Source organism: Pseudorasbora parva, chromosome 9 (assembly GCF_024679245.1).
Source record: "Pseudorasbora parva isolate DD20220531a chromosome 9, ASM2467924v1, whole genome shotgun sequence".
In the NCBI taxonomy this organism is placed as follows: domain Eukaryota; kingdom Metazoa; phylum Chordata; class Actinopteri; order Cypriniformes; family Gobionidae; genus Pseudorasbora; species Pseudorasbora parva.
The window spans coordinates 8986821-9003890 of NC_090180.1; the positions used below are offsets into that span (position 1 = coordinate 8986821).

General features: G+C 37.3%; 1 protein-coding gene across 3 annotated transcripts in view; it reads right to left on the reverse strand.

The window, feature by feature from the left end:
• Positions 1-17070, reverse strand: part of fndc3ba (fibronectin type III domain containing 3Ba) — a 151973-nt gene that overhangs the window by 17163 nt on the left and 117740 nt on the right. For all 3 annotated transcript variants that reach the window (XM_067453745.1, XM_067453747.1, XM_067453748.1), the window contains 12 exons: positions 16749-16802; positions 16300-16424; positions 13214-13388; positions 11507-11593; positions 8262-8400; positions 6840-6911; positions 6244-6362; positions 5135-5240; positions 4488-4660; positions 2632-2745; positions 2325-2474; positions 503-783 (listed from right to left, as the gene is read on the reverse strand). In XM_067453745.1, coding sequence (XP_067309846.1) covers positions 503-783; positions 2325-2474; positions 2632-2745; positions 4488-4660; positions 5135-5240; positions 6244-6362; positions 6840-6911; positions 8262-8400; positions 11507-11593; positions 13214-13388; positions 16300-16424; positions 16749-16802 — 1595 coding nt within the window. The remainder of the gene's footprint in view (positions 1-502; positions 784-2324; positions 2475-2631; positions 2746-4487; positions 4661-5134; positions 5241-6243; positions 6363-6839; positions 6912-8261; positions 8401-11506; positions 11594-13213; positions 13389-16299; positions 16425-16748; positions 16803-17070) is intronic.

A 17070-nucleotide genomic window follows, 5' to 3' on the forward strand; every position in this document is an offset into this window, starting at 1 on the left:
TACACACACCAAATCTGCCCTCTGGCCTTCTCCTTTCATTAGCTACCGATTAGCATCATTAACAGTCTGCTGTTTACCCACAGTCCTCCTAGGCAGGGGGAGGAAACACGCAGCGGGGTGACGTGTTTGTGGCGTCATGCTTCGCTGAAATGGACAACTTTGCTGAATTCAAATGAGACCAGAGATGGAGCGTAACTACTCCCTGCAGGTCACAGATGTGGCTCAGAGGCAATCGGAAAGCTAAATGGTTATTAGTTAAGACTGATGTCCCATGTCGCAGAAGTCCTTATGAAGATCAACAGATAAATGTAATCTAGTGGACAGACAGGTGGTGTCAGAATGGTTTGTGGTTGTGTGTTTAAGTGTGTATGTACATACCTGTGTTCACAGGTGGTGTCAGAATGGTTTGTGGTTGTGTGTTTAAGTGCGCATGTACATACCTGTGTTCACAGGTGGTGTCAGAATGGTTTGTGGTTGGGTGTTTAAGTGTGTATGTACATACCTGTGTTCACTGTCAGGCTGTAAATTCTGCAGCACATGGCAGGTGCCGGAGCCCAAGCTGATGAGCTGCTCTCCCAGTTTAAGAGTGTAGGACGTGATCTCCACTCCATTGTTGCAGGGCTCATCCCATTTCAAAGCCAGGCATGTTGAAGGCGAGTAGACGCCGCTATCTGTGGGGTCGTGCTCAAGTACACACAACACTGAGACTGCGTCGGGAATGGTGGCGGGGGTCTGACAGCTCGTGTGCTCGCTGTACAGTCCTGCGCCTGCTTGATTCGCCGCCTTTAAAAAATAAAATAACAAAAAGGGTCAATTTACCATGCAGTATAATGTACTTTATTAATATATTTGATTTTTGGCTGTGTTTTTAAATTGATAGTTACAATTTTGTTGTCAAAGTAAGTTACAAATTATGACAAATTGCCAAACATAAATACACTTAGGCCTGGTATTTAATTTCCTTTCCCTAAAAAGGAACTAAATGTGTTAAGGCATTAACTATGAATAATTATTGTATTAATCATTATTAATAAATGATTAACTCAATTATTTATTTACTCAAATGAAATGCACTCATTATTGCATAAGAAATCACATTAGGGTTGTCAGTGGACACCACTTCGTTAATGCACACACCAAATCGGCCCTCTGGCCTTCTCCTTTCATTAGCTACCGATTATCATCATTAATACTCTACTGTTTACCCACTGTCCTCCTAGAAAGGGGAAGGAAACACGCAGCGGGGTGATGGGCTTCTCTAAAATGGACAATTAAATATTAATCCACTGACAGCCCTAATGTGATTTCTTATGCAATAATGTCACCTGAAAAATTTAGAGAATTTCATTTGAGTTCATCAGCATACATCCTTAAATATTTACAAATATATATAAACTAAATTTTCTCTCATTTTTGAAACACTTTACACTTGGTTTCATTAGTTAACATACATAATATATAACATATATAATATATTATGGAAATCAAAAGTTGTCTTTATTAAATACTTAATGCATTGTGAACTAACATGAACAAACAATGAACAGTTGGATTTTTATGAACCAAGATTAATGATGAAATACCGTAACAAATGGACTGCTCATTGTTAATGTTAGTTAATAAAATAACTAATGTTAACAAATGAGACCTCATTGTAAAGTGTTACCCTCATTTGATCTCACTTCGTCTCTGTAAAGCATATATTGAGCTGCACGACAATATTTCATAATAACTGAAAGTTGTAATAGTGATCTTAATGCCATTCATCTTGGCAATATAATTTAATCTCGACATGACGGACACTAGCCCATTTATTTAAAGCATAATGACGAGAACCTTCTTACAGCCTCAGTGCACAAGATGATACATTTAATAAAGCGCCAACTTTCATTGTTCTTTTCAACTTTTCCTGTCATACTTTTACTACTCCAGTCATAATTAAATGGGCTAAAATAGCCAAGAGCAAATGCTAAATATGTTATGTATGGCACAAATATTTCCAAAGGTAATCCAAGTTTTTACATTTTGGTTTGAGCCATGAAACTGCAGCAGAGCGAAACACCACAGCCATGTATAAGTAATATAATAAAACTATATTGTGGGCTAATCAGTTATTTTGACTTTCTTACTCCCAAGTGCATTGTGCCTTACACTGTAGCAATAAAAGTACTAAAAGATATAGCCATATCATTAATTACGAATCAAGTGGAAAACACAGGACATTTCTGGGCACAATTTAGAGACACTGTCTGTATAAAATATATTTAAAATAATTTTTGAACAATATGGTGCAAATGGAAAGAACCCTTCAGTGACAGTGATACCTGTAGTCTGCAGTAGTAATGAGTAGCAGGTGTCAGGTCTGAGATCTCACACTGCGTGTCAGGGCCGCAGTAGATCAGCTCCATGGGCTCTTCCTCTCGGCCCCACTCCAGACGGTACTCAGAGATGTCGGCCCCTGAGCTCTCGGGACTCTGAAAGAGAGACAGAGGAAGTGCATAAAACAAATATTGGTTGATTGTTTGTACTTCAGCTCATCTGACCATCAATACTTACAATATTTATTTGCTGAATGTGTTAATTAATGATATATGTCCTATTGATGGGCCTGCTTTAAATATGATAAATTACCTCCCAGCTGACCAGCACACAGGTATTGGACATTAAGGTAAGGGATGGTGCTGCACATTGGCTGGGAGGACCAGCTGCGGTTGTTATGTCTGTTGGTTCAGAGAACTGCCCAAACTGTGAACAGAAGAAGAGAGAGAGAGAGAGAGAGAGAGAGAGAGAGAGAGAGAGAGAGAGAGAGAGAGAGAGAGAGAGACAGAGAGAGAGAGAGAGAGTGTAAAAGTAGTAGTGCAAATTAATATTCAACACATGACATGAAATGTCTCATAGGTGTATTTCTATCAGGATTCAATGTGAAAAACAAATAAAACACTTAAGACCGAGACAATCTTGCATTACATCCTTTGTGAAATCAAAGCTTGTTTCCAGTACTGCAATCTGATACGAGACGCATCGATTCCTCACTTTTGGGAGTTTGCCTCACGCAAACAATGAGAAAATGATTAAATTCAGCCCTCTGGCTCTAGAGCTTACTCTGAATGCTGTATTAACACTGCAAAAGAAACAAAAGAATAAAGATAAAGCAGAAAAAAGGCCGCCAGAGCTGATCTCTGCCCCTCTAAAAGAAGAAATCCTTGAAGTTGCATAGATATCTATGGAAGTCCACTTCTGCCACATAAAAAAGAAATAAAATCAATGCTTTGGTAATTATGAGATTAAAAAGTAGTAATTATGACATACCAAGTCATAATTCTTAAATTAAACATTTAGAAATTGTGAAAATATAGCCTAAATTCAGAATTGTGAGATCAAGCATACAGCCGAGGCAATGCAGCGTCAGACGGGCTAGTTTCAGCCTGATGCGTTTATCTGTTCACATCCAGCGCAATGTTGTTTAAACAGAAAAAACACTCATGCCCGTCTGTTCGCCCATGGTCTGAAAACCAAGTGTGTTTTGTTGCATTGTTGGTGCGTTGCTATTTTGAGGCAACTGAAAACGACTGCGCCATTGACCAACAAAAACAGCACATCAGCACACAAACATGTTAAAATATCAAAAACAACAGGATTCCCCTCTAGAGAGCCGGTCAGTCTTTTTCAAAATTTTGCCATGTAAATAGCATATCTGCCATGGTGCAAATGCAACTGGCTTACAAAGGGATGGAGAGATGAGACTCTAAATGGTTTATTGCGTGTTACGCCCAAAACACACCCATGACTCATTAAGAGAATAGGGATAACCCGTTTATACTAGTGGTGGGCGATACTGCAAAATTTGGTATTGAGCCGATACCAAATACATATCAGTATTGACGATACCAACACCAATACAATACTTTTTACTTAAAAGTCATTAATGACTCACCCTAATGTTGTTCCACAGCCGTAAGACCTCCGTTCATCTTCGGAACACAGTTTAAGAGATTTTATATTTTGCGCCTGTTTGTTGTTAAACTAGCAAAAGTGGATTCGGACACGCCCTAAGTGCACCTGCGCCATTTGCTTCAGACTATGCACTCAGATCATTAAAACGGCTCAAAAAATGTACAATAAAGTTAAAATTATGACATGGCAATTGAAATTGAGACAAACAATTTGGCCATTATTGACTGATATTGACGTCATTTATGACTTCAATCTCCATTTTGATTTTTTAATCTCACAAAAACTTCAAGTTTTTATCTCATCATTATAATAAGTCTGCAGACGGTGTGATCAACTGAAAACTGAACCCGAGGTGCATTAGGGTAGGGATGGGTCAGGATGGTTGTCTACCGACGGACTAGTTAATTAGGTGCGATCAATGAATTGATGTAGGTTTTTTTCACAATTTTTAACATGATTATTATTATTGCCAGTGCTTCAGAAAACAAATAAAGAATTACAATTTGATCAGGGAATTTTCCAGCATCACTCACCCCAGCCTCGTTGGCTGCACGCAGGCGAAAGCTGTAGGTGGCGCCGGGGAGCAGACTGCCCACAGTGCACTCCAGATCAGAGCCGTGATAGACCTCAGTGGGCTCCGACTCTCCCTCCCTCATTTCCAAACTGTATTCATTCACTTCACATGTCCCCTCAGATGAGGGACAGTCTGAGATGAGGGACAGAGACAAACCACTTCAGTACAAAATAAATTACAGTTTTAATTCATATTTTATAATGAAAATAAGGGGATCAAGTTAACAGGAAAATGTGTTATATTGAGGAAATGTAGTAAAAATGGTGGAATTAATGATCGTACGCAGTTACTGGATATGACGAAAGGGTTTCATTTTGTGGCATAGCGTGAATGCCACAGAGGGACTTGGTAAAATGTGATTTCACATCATCATAAATACATTTGGAACTGCAGACATCTTTGAGACATTGTAAATTTCCAATTTAATGTTTCTTGAGATCGTAACTGATAAAGTGTTGTGTTAGTGACTCTGTGGGTTTAATTCCAATGGAAATTGTCCAAATTTTTTAGCTTTGTATTAAAACATAATATGCATTAATGTGAATATGAAATGGAGGCTAAGGAATGAAATACTCTCAGAAGTGTGATGTATTCAGAGAATCGTACCCCATTGTAAGTGCACTTCTTTGTGCTTGGCTTTACCCACAATTCTGGGAGGCTGGCAACGTCCTGGAGCTACAGATAGTGTACGCACAGGCAGACTCTCAGAGCACTGCGGGGACACAGCATAACATTTATATATATATGTTTTAAAAAATATATGTGATTTATAGTACCGTTCAAAAGTTTGCGGTAGGTACGTTTTTTTTAAGAAAAAGGAATTAAAAAAATATTCAGAAAGGACATTTAAAAATAATTAAATTGAGCAATAATAACAGTAAAGTCTTTTTCTATTTTAAATAAATGCTTCACATCAAAGAATCCTTGAAAAAATATATTACAGTTTCTACAAAATATAACTGTTTTCAACATTGATAATAATAATATGCTGAGAAGCAAATCATCATATTAGATTGATTTCTGAAGGATCATGTGACACTGAAGTCCGGCGTAATGATGCTGAAAATTCTGATTTAGCATTACAGGAATAAATTATATCTAAAAATATACTGAAATAGAAAACTGTTACTTTAGATTGTAATAATTACAATATTACTTCATGTATTCTGGATTAAGTAACTACAGCCTCTGTAAGCATAAGACTTTCAAGAACATTAACCTTATCAACCCCAAACTTTTGAACGGTAGTTTATATAATGCATTTTGGCGGAATTCCTACATAATTTGGTCATACAATTTAATCCGAATTAATTAATCTTTATTTTCAAAAGTCAAAACATCAAACAACCAATGATATGTTTTGATACTGCTAACATACAAAAAGAGCAATTCACACCAGACTATTATTGAAACGGAAATTTCCCCTGAACTGTGTGCACCACAGATACATTAGAAAAGGTTAATGGAAGTTAATGTTGTCAAAGGAGGATTATTAATTTAAAATCCATACTTTTCCCACCCTGCACTATGAATGTTTAAATGGTGTGTTCAATAAACAGTGAAACATGAATAGTCTGTGTGTTTTGTCTATTATTGGGAATTAAAATCCACATACTTTTTTCCTGCAAATGTATAGCTTTAGGCTCTTATTCTTTCTAAATGCATTTCTTTCTGACGAGTCCATTAGGACCGCTGTTGTAATACATGCGAGTTACCTGGCTGTGGCCGCCCGTGCTGATGCTGCAGGTGCGCAGTCTGTACATTGTGCCGGGTTTCAAGTCCTCACACTCACACTCTGTGGCAGGTCCGCTGTATGCAATGTCCCACTGATTGGCTACCGAATACAAGACGTCAAAGAGTTAAAATTTGCAGAGAAATCACTTTCAAAAAGTTAGTCAATCAGTCAGCCATCAAAAACCCTCTGTTTCCAAAGTTTAATTAATCCATTGCAAGATAAAACACATAGGCATCAATGAATGTTCAAGCATATTTTTGGCTATATGAAATTCCTTTTAGAAAAATAAAAGCTTTGACAGGACTAATGGAGTATCTGTGTAAAAACAGAAATACAGATGGGACAGTGTAAGGACACACAAAGATTAATTATGAAATTATCTTATGTTTTTCTAAAATATTTAATGTGAAAAAGAAAAAAAAAGTAAAAAAGAACAAAGACAAAAAAAGACTAGATAGGTTTCTAAATACTTTTGAACTTAACCGGAGATGTAATTCACCAAGGACTAAAACACTTAAACATACAGGCAGATGGGGAATGACAGAGAAGCACTACGTGACAAACATTAATACATACCATCAGAATTTCCTTCTGAAATCTCTAAGAGGTATTTCAAGATTTCTGAGCCTCCGTTGTCTTGTGGAGGATCTGTAGTGTGACAATACAGACAGGGTATTACAAATATACACATACATATGGAGATGCATTAACCATATCATTCAAGCAGTCCCCTTAAAGCTACACTGTGTAACTTTTTTAGTTTATTCTTAGCTAAAAACACTTAGTTCTTTCAAAAATATATGTGCTCATTAATGTATATTTACTTCTTTAAAGTAATAAAGTATTCTCGTAAGTTTATAATATGCCATTGAAAATACATACGGGTGAGGGGTTTGAATGCTGGTCGCCATGTTGTCCCTCCATCTTGAAAGTACATTAGCCAAAGAGGGACATACCCATAAATTCATGCTTCGCCTTTTTAGTTTTAACACTCGATGGCAATCATGGACGAGGTCGAACTGGAAGCCATGTTAATCTTGGACTAAATCGGCCACCGTAGGAGTTAAAACAAAATTGAGAGGAACAGAAACTAATATTCACTGGATGGTCATATACCTTTTCACCGCTAGATGTGGGAAAATATCACACAGTGTAGCTTTAGAAAAGTACCCGAACAACAAAAACACGTAGTGACTGTGACTGACTACTAGCTGTTATTTAAGGCTAGATAATTGATAAAAGCAGTTTAAACATATTTTTCATTTATTTGTTCCTTAGGACCATCTTTAATGTTTTTTGCACCAAAAGCTATTTGGTAATTTACAAGTTTTTTTGAGCAAGAATTAAGAATTTTTACAGCAAGAACTACAGTAAGAAATAAAACCTACAACATGGTCTTATTGTACATTGAACTTATATTTTAAAATATATTAAGAAAAATGATTTCTCATGATATGACCCTTCATGTATTCATACTTGATTTTTATTAGGCTGTTGTATCCCTTTACAATGAGTCTAAACAAAATTTAAGGCATTTGCCCTTGAAGTTTATTGCAGCTGTCGGAAATCTACTATTTGGTTCATTACCAAACAAATAAAGTGTGATTTATCACGCTGAGAGCACAATACAACCACAGACCTTGTCCTACTCTCCTTTGCAAATAAAGAAGTAAACTGGAAAGTGGCAGAACAAATGAAAACATCAAAATGAGGTGTAGTGTGACTCGCACATCAGATAGAGATGGCACAATACCTGTACTAAAGGACATTACATTGTTTATATTTTTTTTAACTTTATTTCAAAATATTAAATATTTGCATAGATTTCTTCTCAATTTCCAAGATTAAAGCTCAAGCTCATTTGTGTTTGAAAGATGGAGCTCAAATGCAAAACCGATTGCAACATAAATGAGATTTCCAATTTCCCTCACAGCCAGAAACCAATTCAGCAAATGCAATAACTCCAACGGAACAATTTTGCTGCACAAACAACCATACCCCATTTGACACTGAAGCTGTAGGGTCTGATAGGGCCCTTGATGCAGGGTCTGGAGGGGGGTCCAGGTTTGTCTGGACTGGTGTTACACACCAGCACCTCACTGGGACTGCTTCTGCCCTCCAAGTTAGAGGCTATGAGCTGCAAGACACAAAAAAACAAGATAGAAGAGGCTTAATTCTGTACAATAATGACTTTTTGCCTCTTTTGAACATCATAGGTCTGATCACTTAGAAAAGCGACTCTTGTTGAATTTCAGAATTTGAGATATCATTAACTCATGGGTTCATTTAGATCTCTAACTATGAGCAATGGACCCTTTTCACATTTCTGGGGTTCTCAGAAGAGGAAGTCATCATAGTAAACTTCTATAGCAGTGAATGGGAGATGACAGCAAATATCATTTTTGTATTCCCATTAAAAGAATATGGAAAAAAGTCAACCGCTGTCTCGCAGCAGCAAGATGTCTTATATCGACAAGGAAATATTGCACAATATATAGTGGTCTAAATGTGTATTCAATTTTGTTAAAGATAAGTAAGTATAATAAGTAAAAACTTTACTAGATTTGTGATGCTGATATCTGAAAATGCATAGAAAAAAATCTCAATAGCGACATTTGAAATATGGCTACTTTATAAACAATCCCAAATTGTCAAATCAAAAATACTTTAAAACCAGTCCAAAAATGGCAAATCCTAATATATTTTTTAATAAAAATTAAATAATAAAAGTAGTCACACAATTATTGTATTTTCATGACCATCGTAATTTTCAAGTCCTTGGGTACTTGAATCCATCCCTAATTTTTACATTGAAAAAAAAACAAAAAAAAAACAAAACCCTTAAAGGTGTATGAAGGTGTTCCATCACAAATGATTGATCACAAATACAGAAGTAATGCCATAACACATTTACACACTCACGTTATTAGCACCTGCAGCTTTAATGGAACAAAAACCTTAGGAGGTGTGCAGAGGAATTATTATTAATTATGAAAGCACTTAAGCCAGACCCACTCACTGCATTACAGCAGCACTTGACGTGGGCTGCGGCTCATTCATAATTGTATAGGAGAGTTCTCTAGATGAACGTGCCAGAAGAAAATATTTGTGATAAAAAAAAAACTGTGGTATGAATCAGTGGAGCAGAGAAAGGTTAAAGCCGTTTGTTGCAATTGTAATTAACGTATGACTCTAGTCTTAATTTGTCAAATGTCTCTGTAACACAAACATGCTTCATGCACATATAGTTACTCACCAACACAGTGGAACAAAAACAAACAAAACACTATGCGCCTGTGAAGAGCATGTGTCACACACGGCACACTACTAGCTAATAATAAGTCCTAAGTACAAAAGCACTTGACCAAAACATGAGGTCACTACCACTGGGCAATTTGTATTTGACCAGTAATTTAGAGAAAGCATCATTCTCATCAAAACAGACAAATGCACCTCTTTGGTATTTTTGAGCATGTCAATATTCCATTGTGAGCTTTCAAAATCTCTTCAAAGCCATAATTTAGGGTTGAATAGGAGCGTATTTAATTTTGTTGTACTTTTTTATATAACGACAAATAAAAATTCTGTATATATGTAATTTTTTGTTGCTAGAGGTCGCTTATTCAAAACAAATGTGTAGCTTGATAAAACCATGATTCCGCTAAGCTTTCATTATGCCGCAGACAACCACTTTCAGTTATTCTACTTATGTTATGAGGGGGGGGGGGGGGGGGGGGTTAATGCGGTTTTATCATATCAGATATGTTGAAAGTTATGTTATAATGCTACTCTGTGCATTCGCTCTGGCCTACTACGGGCGGCTACTATGAGACACTTGTTGCACACTGCAGTAAGCTAGATCAATATTAGTCACGGTAAAACACGTTATTCCCGCTAAATCAATGAAAACGCGATTTAAAGATTAAGAATAACTGTGTTGAGCTGTATAACAATGATTCTTTTTCTGTCGATTATGATTTGTTTTCTGTAATTAGTTACTAAGTAATTAGTTACAGTAATTTAATTACTTTTCCTTTGAAAAAGTAAAGTAATGGATTACTCTTATTTTTCTGTAATTTAATTAGTTACTCCTGATGTAATTTAATTAAATTCTGTGTATAGATTGTAGAACAATTAAATATATAACAATAGTGGAATTAGCATACAAATGTAAAGTCTAATTTTAAAACACATGTTTGTATGCATCCTCACATTTGTAATACTTTGGTCAGTTAATAAGAATAGACTTTTTGGAGTCGTTTCATGTCATGCCATGAATCACTTAAATAGTTGAGGTTGATATAGGATTTAAAAAGTAATTAGTTTTTGAGATAATTATTTGTACAGTAATCTAATTACAGTACTGAAGATGTAATTAGCAACTAATAATTCATTACTTTTTTTAAAAACACTGGTCACCTGTCTAATAAAAGACATAATACATTAAAGCATCTTTGGTGTTTCCATGGTTTCTACAAAAAAGAAAAGAAAAGGAAATCGAGGGTAACGCTGGTATGATGTCATTGATTATGGACGCACAGACACAATCCGTGTCCTGGTTTAAATCGCTTATTTCTCTGGATTTAAACATTTATGGAAACATGTGGGTAACCACACAAGTCAACACAAAATATATAACATTGTTCTAGTAGTTTTTGGATATTTTAATCCAAAAATATTACATATTGTGCCTTTAGGTCTCTTAAACATTTATTTGTGGTTTCCTTTTGTCAAACACTCTTTCATTTGACACATCATACCAAATCAATAAACTTTAGTTTACAAACTTTCATGCCACAGAAAATTTGACTGTCAACTTCAAAAATGAAAATGCTACACTATTTGATTTTGAATTTATGTGCACACATTTTGGACCATTGTGATCTTACTATAGGCCTGTTTGCTTAGTTTTGTTATACTGGTGTATGAGTCTGATGCTTATATGAGCAGTGAAGCAGCCCAGGATTTCCAGGATTTCCAGGATGCTCAGCACATGGTATGTTTCACAGTTCCACAATGATGCTGTGCTTTGTCCCTCAGCACAAAAGGGAGTCAACAATATTATATCAAATCATTTAAACAAACAAGCAAAACAAAAAAAACTGGGATTTTTTTAAAATGATAAGCATCTTACATATTATAACTAGGGTTGTATAAACGTATGAACTCTGTAAAACACACACTGTTGTTATTTGTGATATTGTGTTAAGCTATACGTAAGCTATAAGAAAAATTGCACTCACCCTGAATTTATACTGCGTGCTTCTCTTCAGGCCCTCTACAGTACATGTCAAGTTTTCTCCAGTGTACTTTGGGTGAAACTCTGTTCCCTGTAGAAATGAGCACAAAAACAGTAAACTTACATCATTTTATGCCACAACAAGTAGTGATGGGGATCCTAAAGTATCTACTATTTTGATTCCAAATAATGATTTGATAACAATAATAAGGCCCGTTTCAAAGAAACAGTTGGAGGTCCCCTTCTTGGTGGAACAATGCAAATGCTTAAGAAACAATGGTGTCGAACGTTATAAAAACTTCAGTTTTTTTGGAAATTGCCAACACAACTAAATACCATGGGGTTCATGCAGTGCCGTTTCTGGGCATAGGCAAACTAGGCGGTCGCCTAGGGCGCCAACAGCTGGGGGGCGCCAGTGAGCCCCCGCCCCAACAAGATTTTTTTGTTATTTCATATATATTTTATTATTAATATTTCGTACTTTTGCCATTTCAAGGCATTATGATTAGTTGCGATTATTGGTGTGAAGTCGCCATGGTGATAGTGGCGCTGCTGTAATGAAATGAGATCATGTAGAGGGCGGCAGGGAACATCGTCATTCGTGGCGTTGTAACGCTTGTGTCAGAGTGAATTTTTTTTAACTGGAGTGGATGCAAACACGGAGGCAATTAACATCAAACAGATCGCACTTTATCTCTCTCATCACAAACTCCCTTTCCGTCCACAGCATTACTTAATAAAACAAAATAACTGACTGTTAGCAACAGAAAAGAGAAAATAATCCCCACACATGGGAACTCAGTGCGCACATACACAAAATGCAGACTTCGTTTGCAGGGAGCGCGCGCAACTCTTAAAGGGGCCACACTATATTTCTACTCGTTACAGCGTGCTTTAGTTTCATCATCATGAAAATGTCAAAGCCATCAGGGGCTCAGTATTGTAAAAAGAAAAAAGAGGAAATATATAAAAAGAAAGCGAAATATACAGGTATGTTAGCCTACTTGGTTACTTGTTCTCTACTAAGCTGGTCGCTCTATCATAACGTTGAGCAAAACAATACACTGAATATTAGCACTGGAAGGACCACACGCCATGCTCATTTCAGGTGCAGAACATTATAGCAGTTCATTTGAATAATTTATTTTTTTACATCAGAGATAGCTGTTTAGTGCTGTTAAGTTATGAACTTATGCATCAGCCCCCCCTAAAAAAATATGTGATTAACCTTTAAAACATATGAAACTGGCGCAAGGCTTCGGCTACGGCTTCGTCCCGTCTTTTAGTCTTTGTGTCACTGTGTTCTTCAATACGCAGCGGCGCCGAGTGACATGGTTTTCAAGCTATTGTTATCTAATTTTTTGGCTTTCAGAACATCTTAAAATACACACATGTAGATCATAGAAATCAAAATTTTCTCGGGGGAGCATGCCCCTGAACCCCCCAACATCTGTGATCTCAGTGATAATAAACCTAGCTACATTATTCGATTAATGCATGTACAATATGCCCATGAAATAAGGAAGTCATATTTACTTAATAAGTTGTAGGCCTAGTTTAAAAAAAAGGGGGGGGGGGGGGGGTTGCAACATATGAATCTCGCCTTGGGTGCCAGAAAGGCTAGAAACGGCCCTGGGTTCATGTATGCTGGACTTGAGTATGTAGTAGTCATGCTATAAATGAAAACACTACTGCTATCTAAATGACATACAATGTTCTCCTCCTGGATCTCCAGCGTGTATGTGACAGGCTCCTCTGCGGTACAGCCATCTGGCCGGCTCCACTCCAGCGTGATCCATGTGATGCCGGCACGCACCAGCCGAGGAGCGTGGGGCAAGTGGGGCAGACTTCCAGTTGTATAGAAGACCATATCAGGACTAAAGCCACTGACAAACAAGAGAGGAGACAGAAAATTATATATACCGGTACATGAAGCTGCAATACATCCAGGAATGGAGTGTTTTTAGTTCTTTGTGTATCTGTCAGGAAGGACGTATAAATGTGACATATAAACTTTGCAAAACTTCGGCCAGAGGAAAACTGTCACCCCAAACTGAGCCTGGTTACTCCCAAGGTTTATTTTTCTCCATTATGCCCTGATGGAGTTTTGGTTCCTTGCCACTCTCACCTTTGACTTGGCTTGCTCAGTTAGGGACACTAAAAGTTTTCAACTAAATCTCTAAATAAAATGAATTACTAAATTAACTGAATCAACTACAGTGGGTATGGAAAGTATTCAGACCCCCTTCAATTTTGCACTCTTTGTTATATTGCAGCCAATGGCTAAAATCATTTAAGTTCATGTTTTTTTCTCATTAATGTACACACAACACCCCACATTGACAGAAAAACAGAATTGATGACATTTTGGCAGATTTATTAAAAAAAAAAAAACTGAAATATCACATGGTCCTAAGTATTCAGACCCTTTGCTTTGACACTCATATATTTAACTCAGGTGTTGTCCATTTCTTCTGATCATCCTTGAGGTGGTTCTACACCTTCATTTAAGTCCAGCTGTGTTTGATTTTACTGATTGGACTTGATTAGGAAAACCACACACCTGTCTATATAAGACCTTACAGCTCAAAGTGCATGAGCATTCGCTCATTCTTGTGCACTCTGTGTTGTTGTGTGTGTGCGCTGTCCTGTCTGTGTGTGTTGTGTAGCATGCGGCTGGTGTTTTACTTAAGGTAAAGAATAACCCAATGATCACTGTGGCTGAGCTCCAGAGATGCAGTAGGGAGATAGTTGTAGAAAATAAACCATCACTGCTGCCCTCCACCAGTTGGGGGTTTATGACAGAATGGCCCGATGGAAGCATCTCCTCATGCAAGACACATGAAAGCCTGCCTGGAGTTTGCTAAAAAAACACACCTGAAGGACTCCAAGATGGTGAGAAATAAGATTCTCTGGTAAGATGAGACTAACATTTAACTTTTTGGCCTCAATTCTAAGAAGTATGTGTGGAGAAAACCAGGCACTACTCATCACCTGTCAAATTCAGTCCCAACAGTGAAGTATGGTGGTGGCAGCATCATGCTGTGGGGGTGTTTTTCAGCTGCAGGGACAGTATGACTGGTTGAAATTGAGGGAAAGATGAATGCTGCCAAGTACAGGAATATCTTGGACGAAAACCTTCTCCAGAGTGCTCAAGACCTCAGACTGGGCAGAAGGTTCACCACCCAACAAGACAATGACCCTAAGCACACAGCTAAAATAATGAAAGAGTGGCTTCACAACAACTCGGTGACTGTTCTGGGTTAGGAATACTGAATACTTTCCATACCCACTGTATATCACTGATCTGCCCACATTGTCGCTATATGATAAATTGAAATGAACTGATGACATCATTTTCTCCAGAGCGACTGTAAAACCGAATCAAATGTTTAACACTGTGAAGCTGCTTTGAAACAATTGTCATTGTAAAAGCGCTATATAAATAAAGTTGACTTCAACATCAAAAAATCCTCAACATCTTATTGCAAGAACTGTGTACATTTGCATCCCTTACAGGGTGGACACTTTGATTGGGTTTATTTTTAAACACAGTTCCAATATGAATAACTTCCAGGCTGACTTATTGAATTTGAATAGTTTTCCTCTCCTCTCGATAGCAGCTTTAAATCTACTTTCTTCCAATTAACTGGTTGTGACAAGTTTACTAGAGCCCTCAGTATTTACTGTGTAAGAGTGTCTATAACTGCCACTGGGAAACAGGAGATGCTAAATGAGCTTCTTTCAGTTAAGGAAGCAATAAAAAATGTCCCTTTAGACTGGGTGAAAGGTGGTTTACTTGAGGGGGAGTCTCATATTTTAGCAGAGTTGCTTCACTCTCTGAATGTGTCTGAGGTATTAATGTCAGGAGATGGAGGAGATGAGGGATGGTGCCATATTCAGAGTAATGACCATCTTCCCACAATTCTTTTTTAAATAATTTTATATGAATAAAATAAACAATAATATTAAATTATATCAACATAAATTATTTTAAAATATGTTCTGTGTTAAAAATAAAATATACATAGAGGTAAAACAGAGATATGAAGAAAAAGAGAGAGAGAGAGAGAGAGAGAGAGAGAGAGAGAGAGAGAGAGAGAGAGAGAGAGAGAGAGAGAGAGGGGTGGGGAAAGAGAGAGAACGCTCCATTGGCTGTCTGTTCTTCTGCATCAAGGTGACTTTATGGCTCTCCTCCTCCATTAAGACTTGAGGGATGGTGATACGATCAGATTACAGAAGGATAATGGGATTGTTTTGTCAGACACATAGAGTTTAATATGCATCCTGTACAACAACTCATATTACCTTCTAATTCAAAGCTCAAATCATAGGCTGTATCCCAACTTGCGTACAATCCATACTAAATACTATCCAAGACTAAAGGTTAATGTGTTTTAGTGTGTAGTGTGGGAGTATGTAAATTGGGATGCAGCAAAAGTGTATCCGTGTACGTGTTTAAGGGTGCTTTCACACTTGTCCAAACCAGAGTTCGATTGCTCCCCCTTCCCCCCTGCACCCGCTGGACTGTTCACGAATACACAAACACACAGTTTCAAATCAAATCATACGTCATCAATAGCAATTCACCTCCGCATTTTAGTACAATTGCTTTCATATCAGCAGCGAGCTGTACTGGAGTTCACATGAACCCTTTTTATGTGCACTCGGGTACGGTTCATGGGTTCGCAAACAGCGTTCACATCATCCAAACTAACCAAACTCTGACGTCAATCGAACCCGGGTGAGCTAGTGTGAAAGCAACCTAAGTGCATGCATATGATTCTGCAGTCATACCTCATTCCTATGTCGTTGCGTGCTGCCACCCGAAATGTGTAGGCCATAGCTGGACACAGGTGAGTGAGTTTGTAGTGCCTTTGGCTTCCGAAGTAACATTCTCTGAAATTGTTGTTCTTTTTGCCCTAATAGATAAAGTAGAATAACAGATATATTTCAGTTTCTACACTACACAAAAACATTGAAGCCCTTCAGCTCAAAACCACTGTACTCATGGCTGGAGTGAGAAATAGATTGTGATCTTTGAAGAATGCAGAGGCATCAGTCAGATATGAATCTTTAAATAGAGTGAATGTGAACAGTGCTGATGTCAAAGAGGCATCATTAGTGCTGAAAATGTTGAAATGCAGTTCAACAAGGTCATTTAACTAAAAATGTGAAAAGAATCTGAATGGGAATAAAAAAAACACTTTGTGAAGTCTTACATGGGAACAAAAATATTGTAATACCTCATCCCATTCTAAAAGGTAACTTGTGATTTTCGATCCATTATCAACTGGTGCCTGAGAGAGGAGAGAAAAAAAAAGAAAAAAAATTAGAAGTACACAAAAAAAGGAGGAAATAAAACCTTAATTCCTGATTAAATTTACGTAACAAGTACTACTGTCTATGTAGAAGACCATGAAAATCTTCTTACTAAGTAGTTTACCCTATCATTTACTCACACTCATTTACTGTTTTTGCAAAACTCTTATAATTATCTTTCTTATCCTGAACACATAAGATGATGGCGGAACGTTGATGGTTCTTTTTGCCGTGCAATGAGCATGA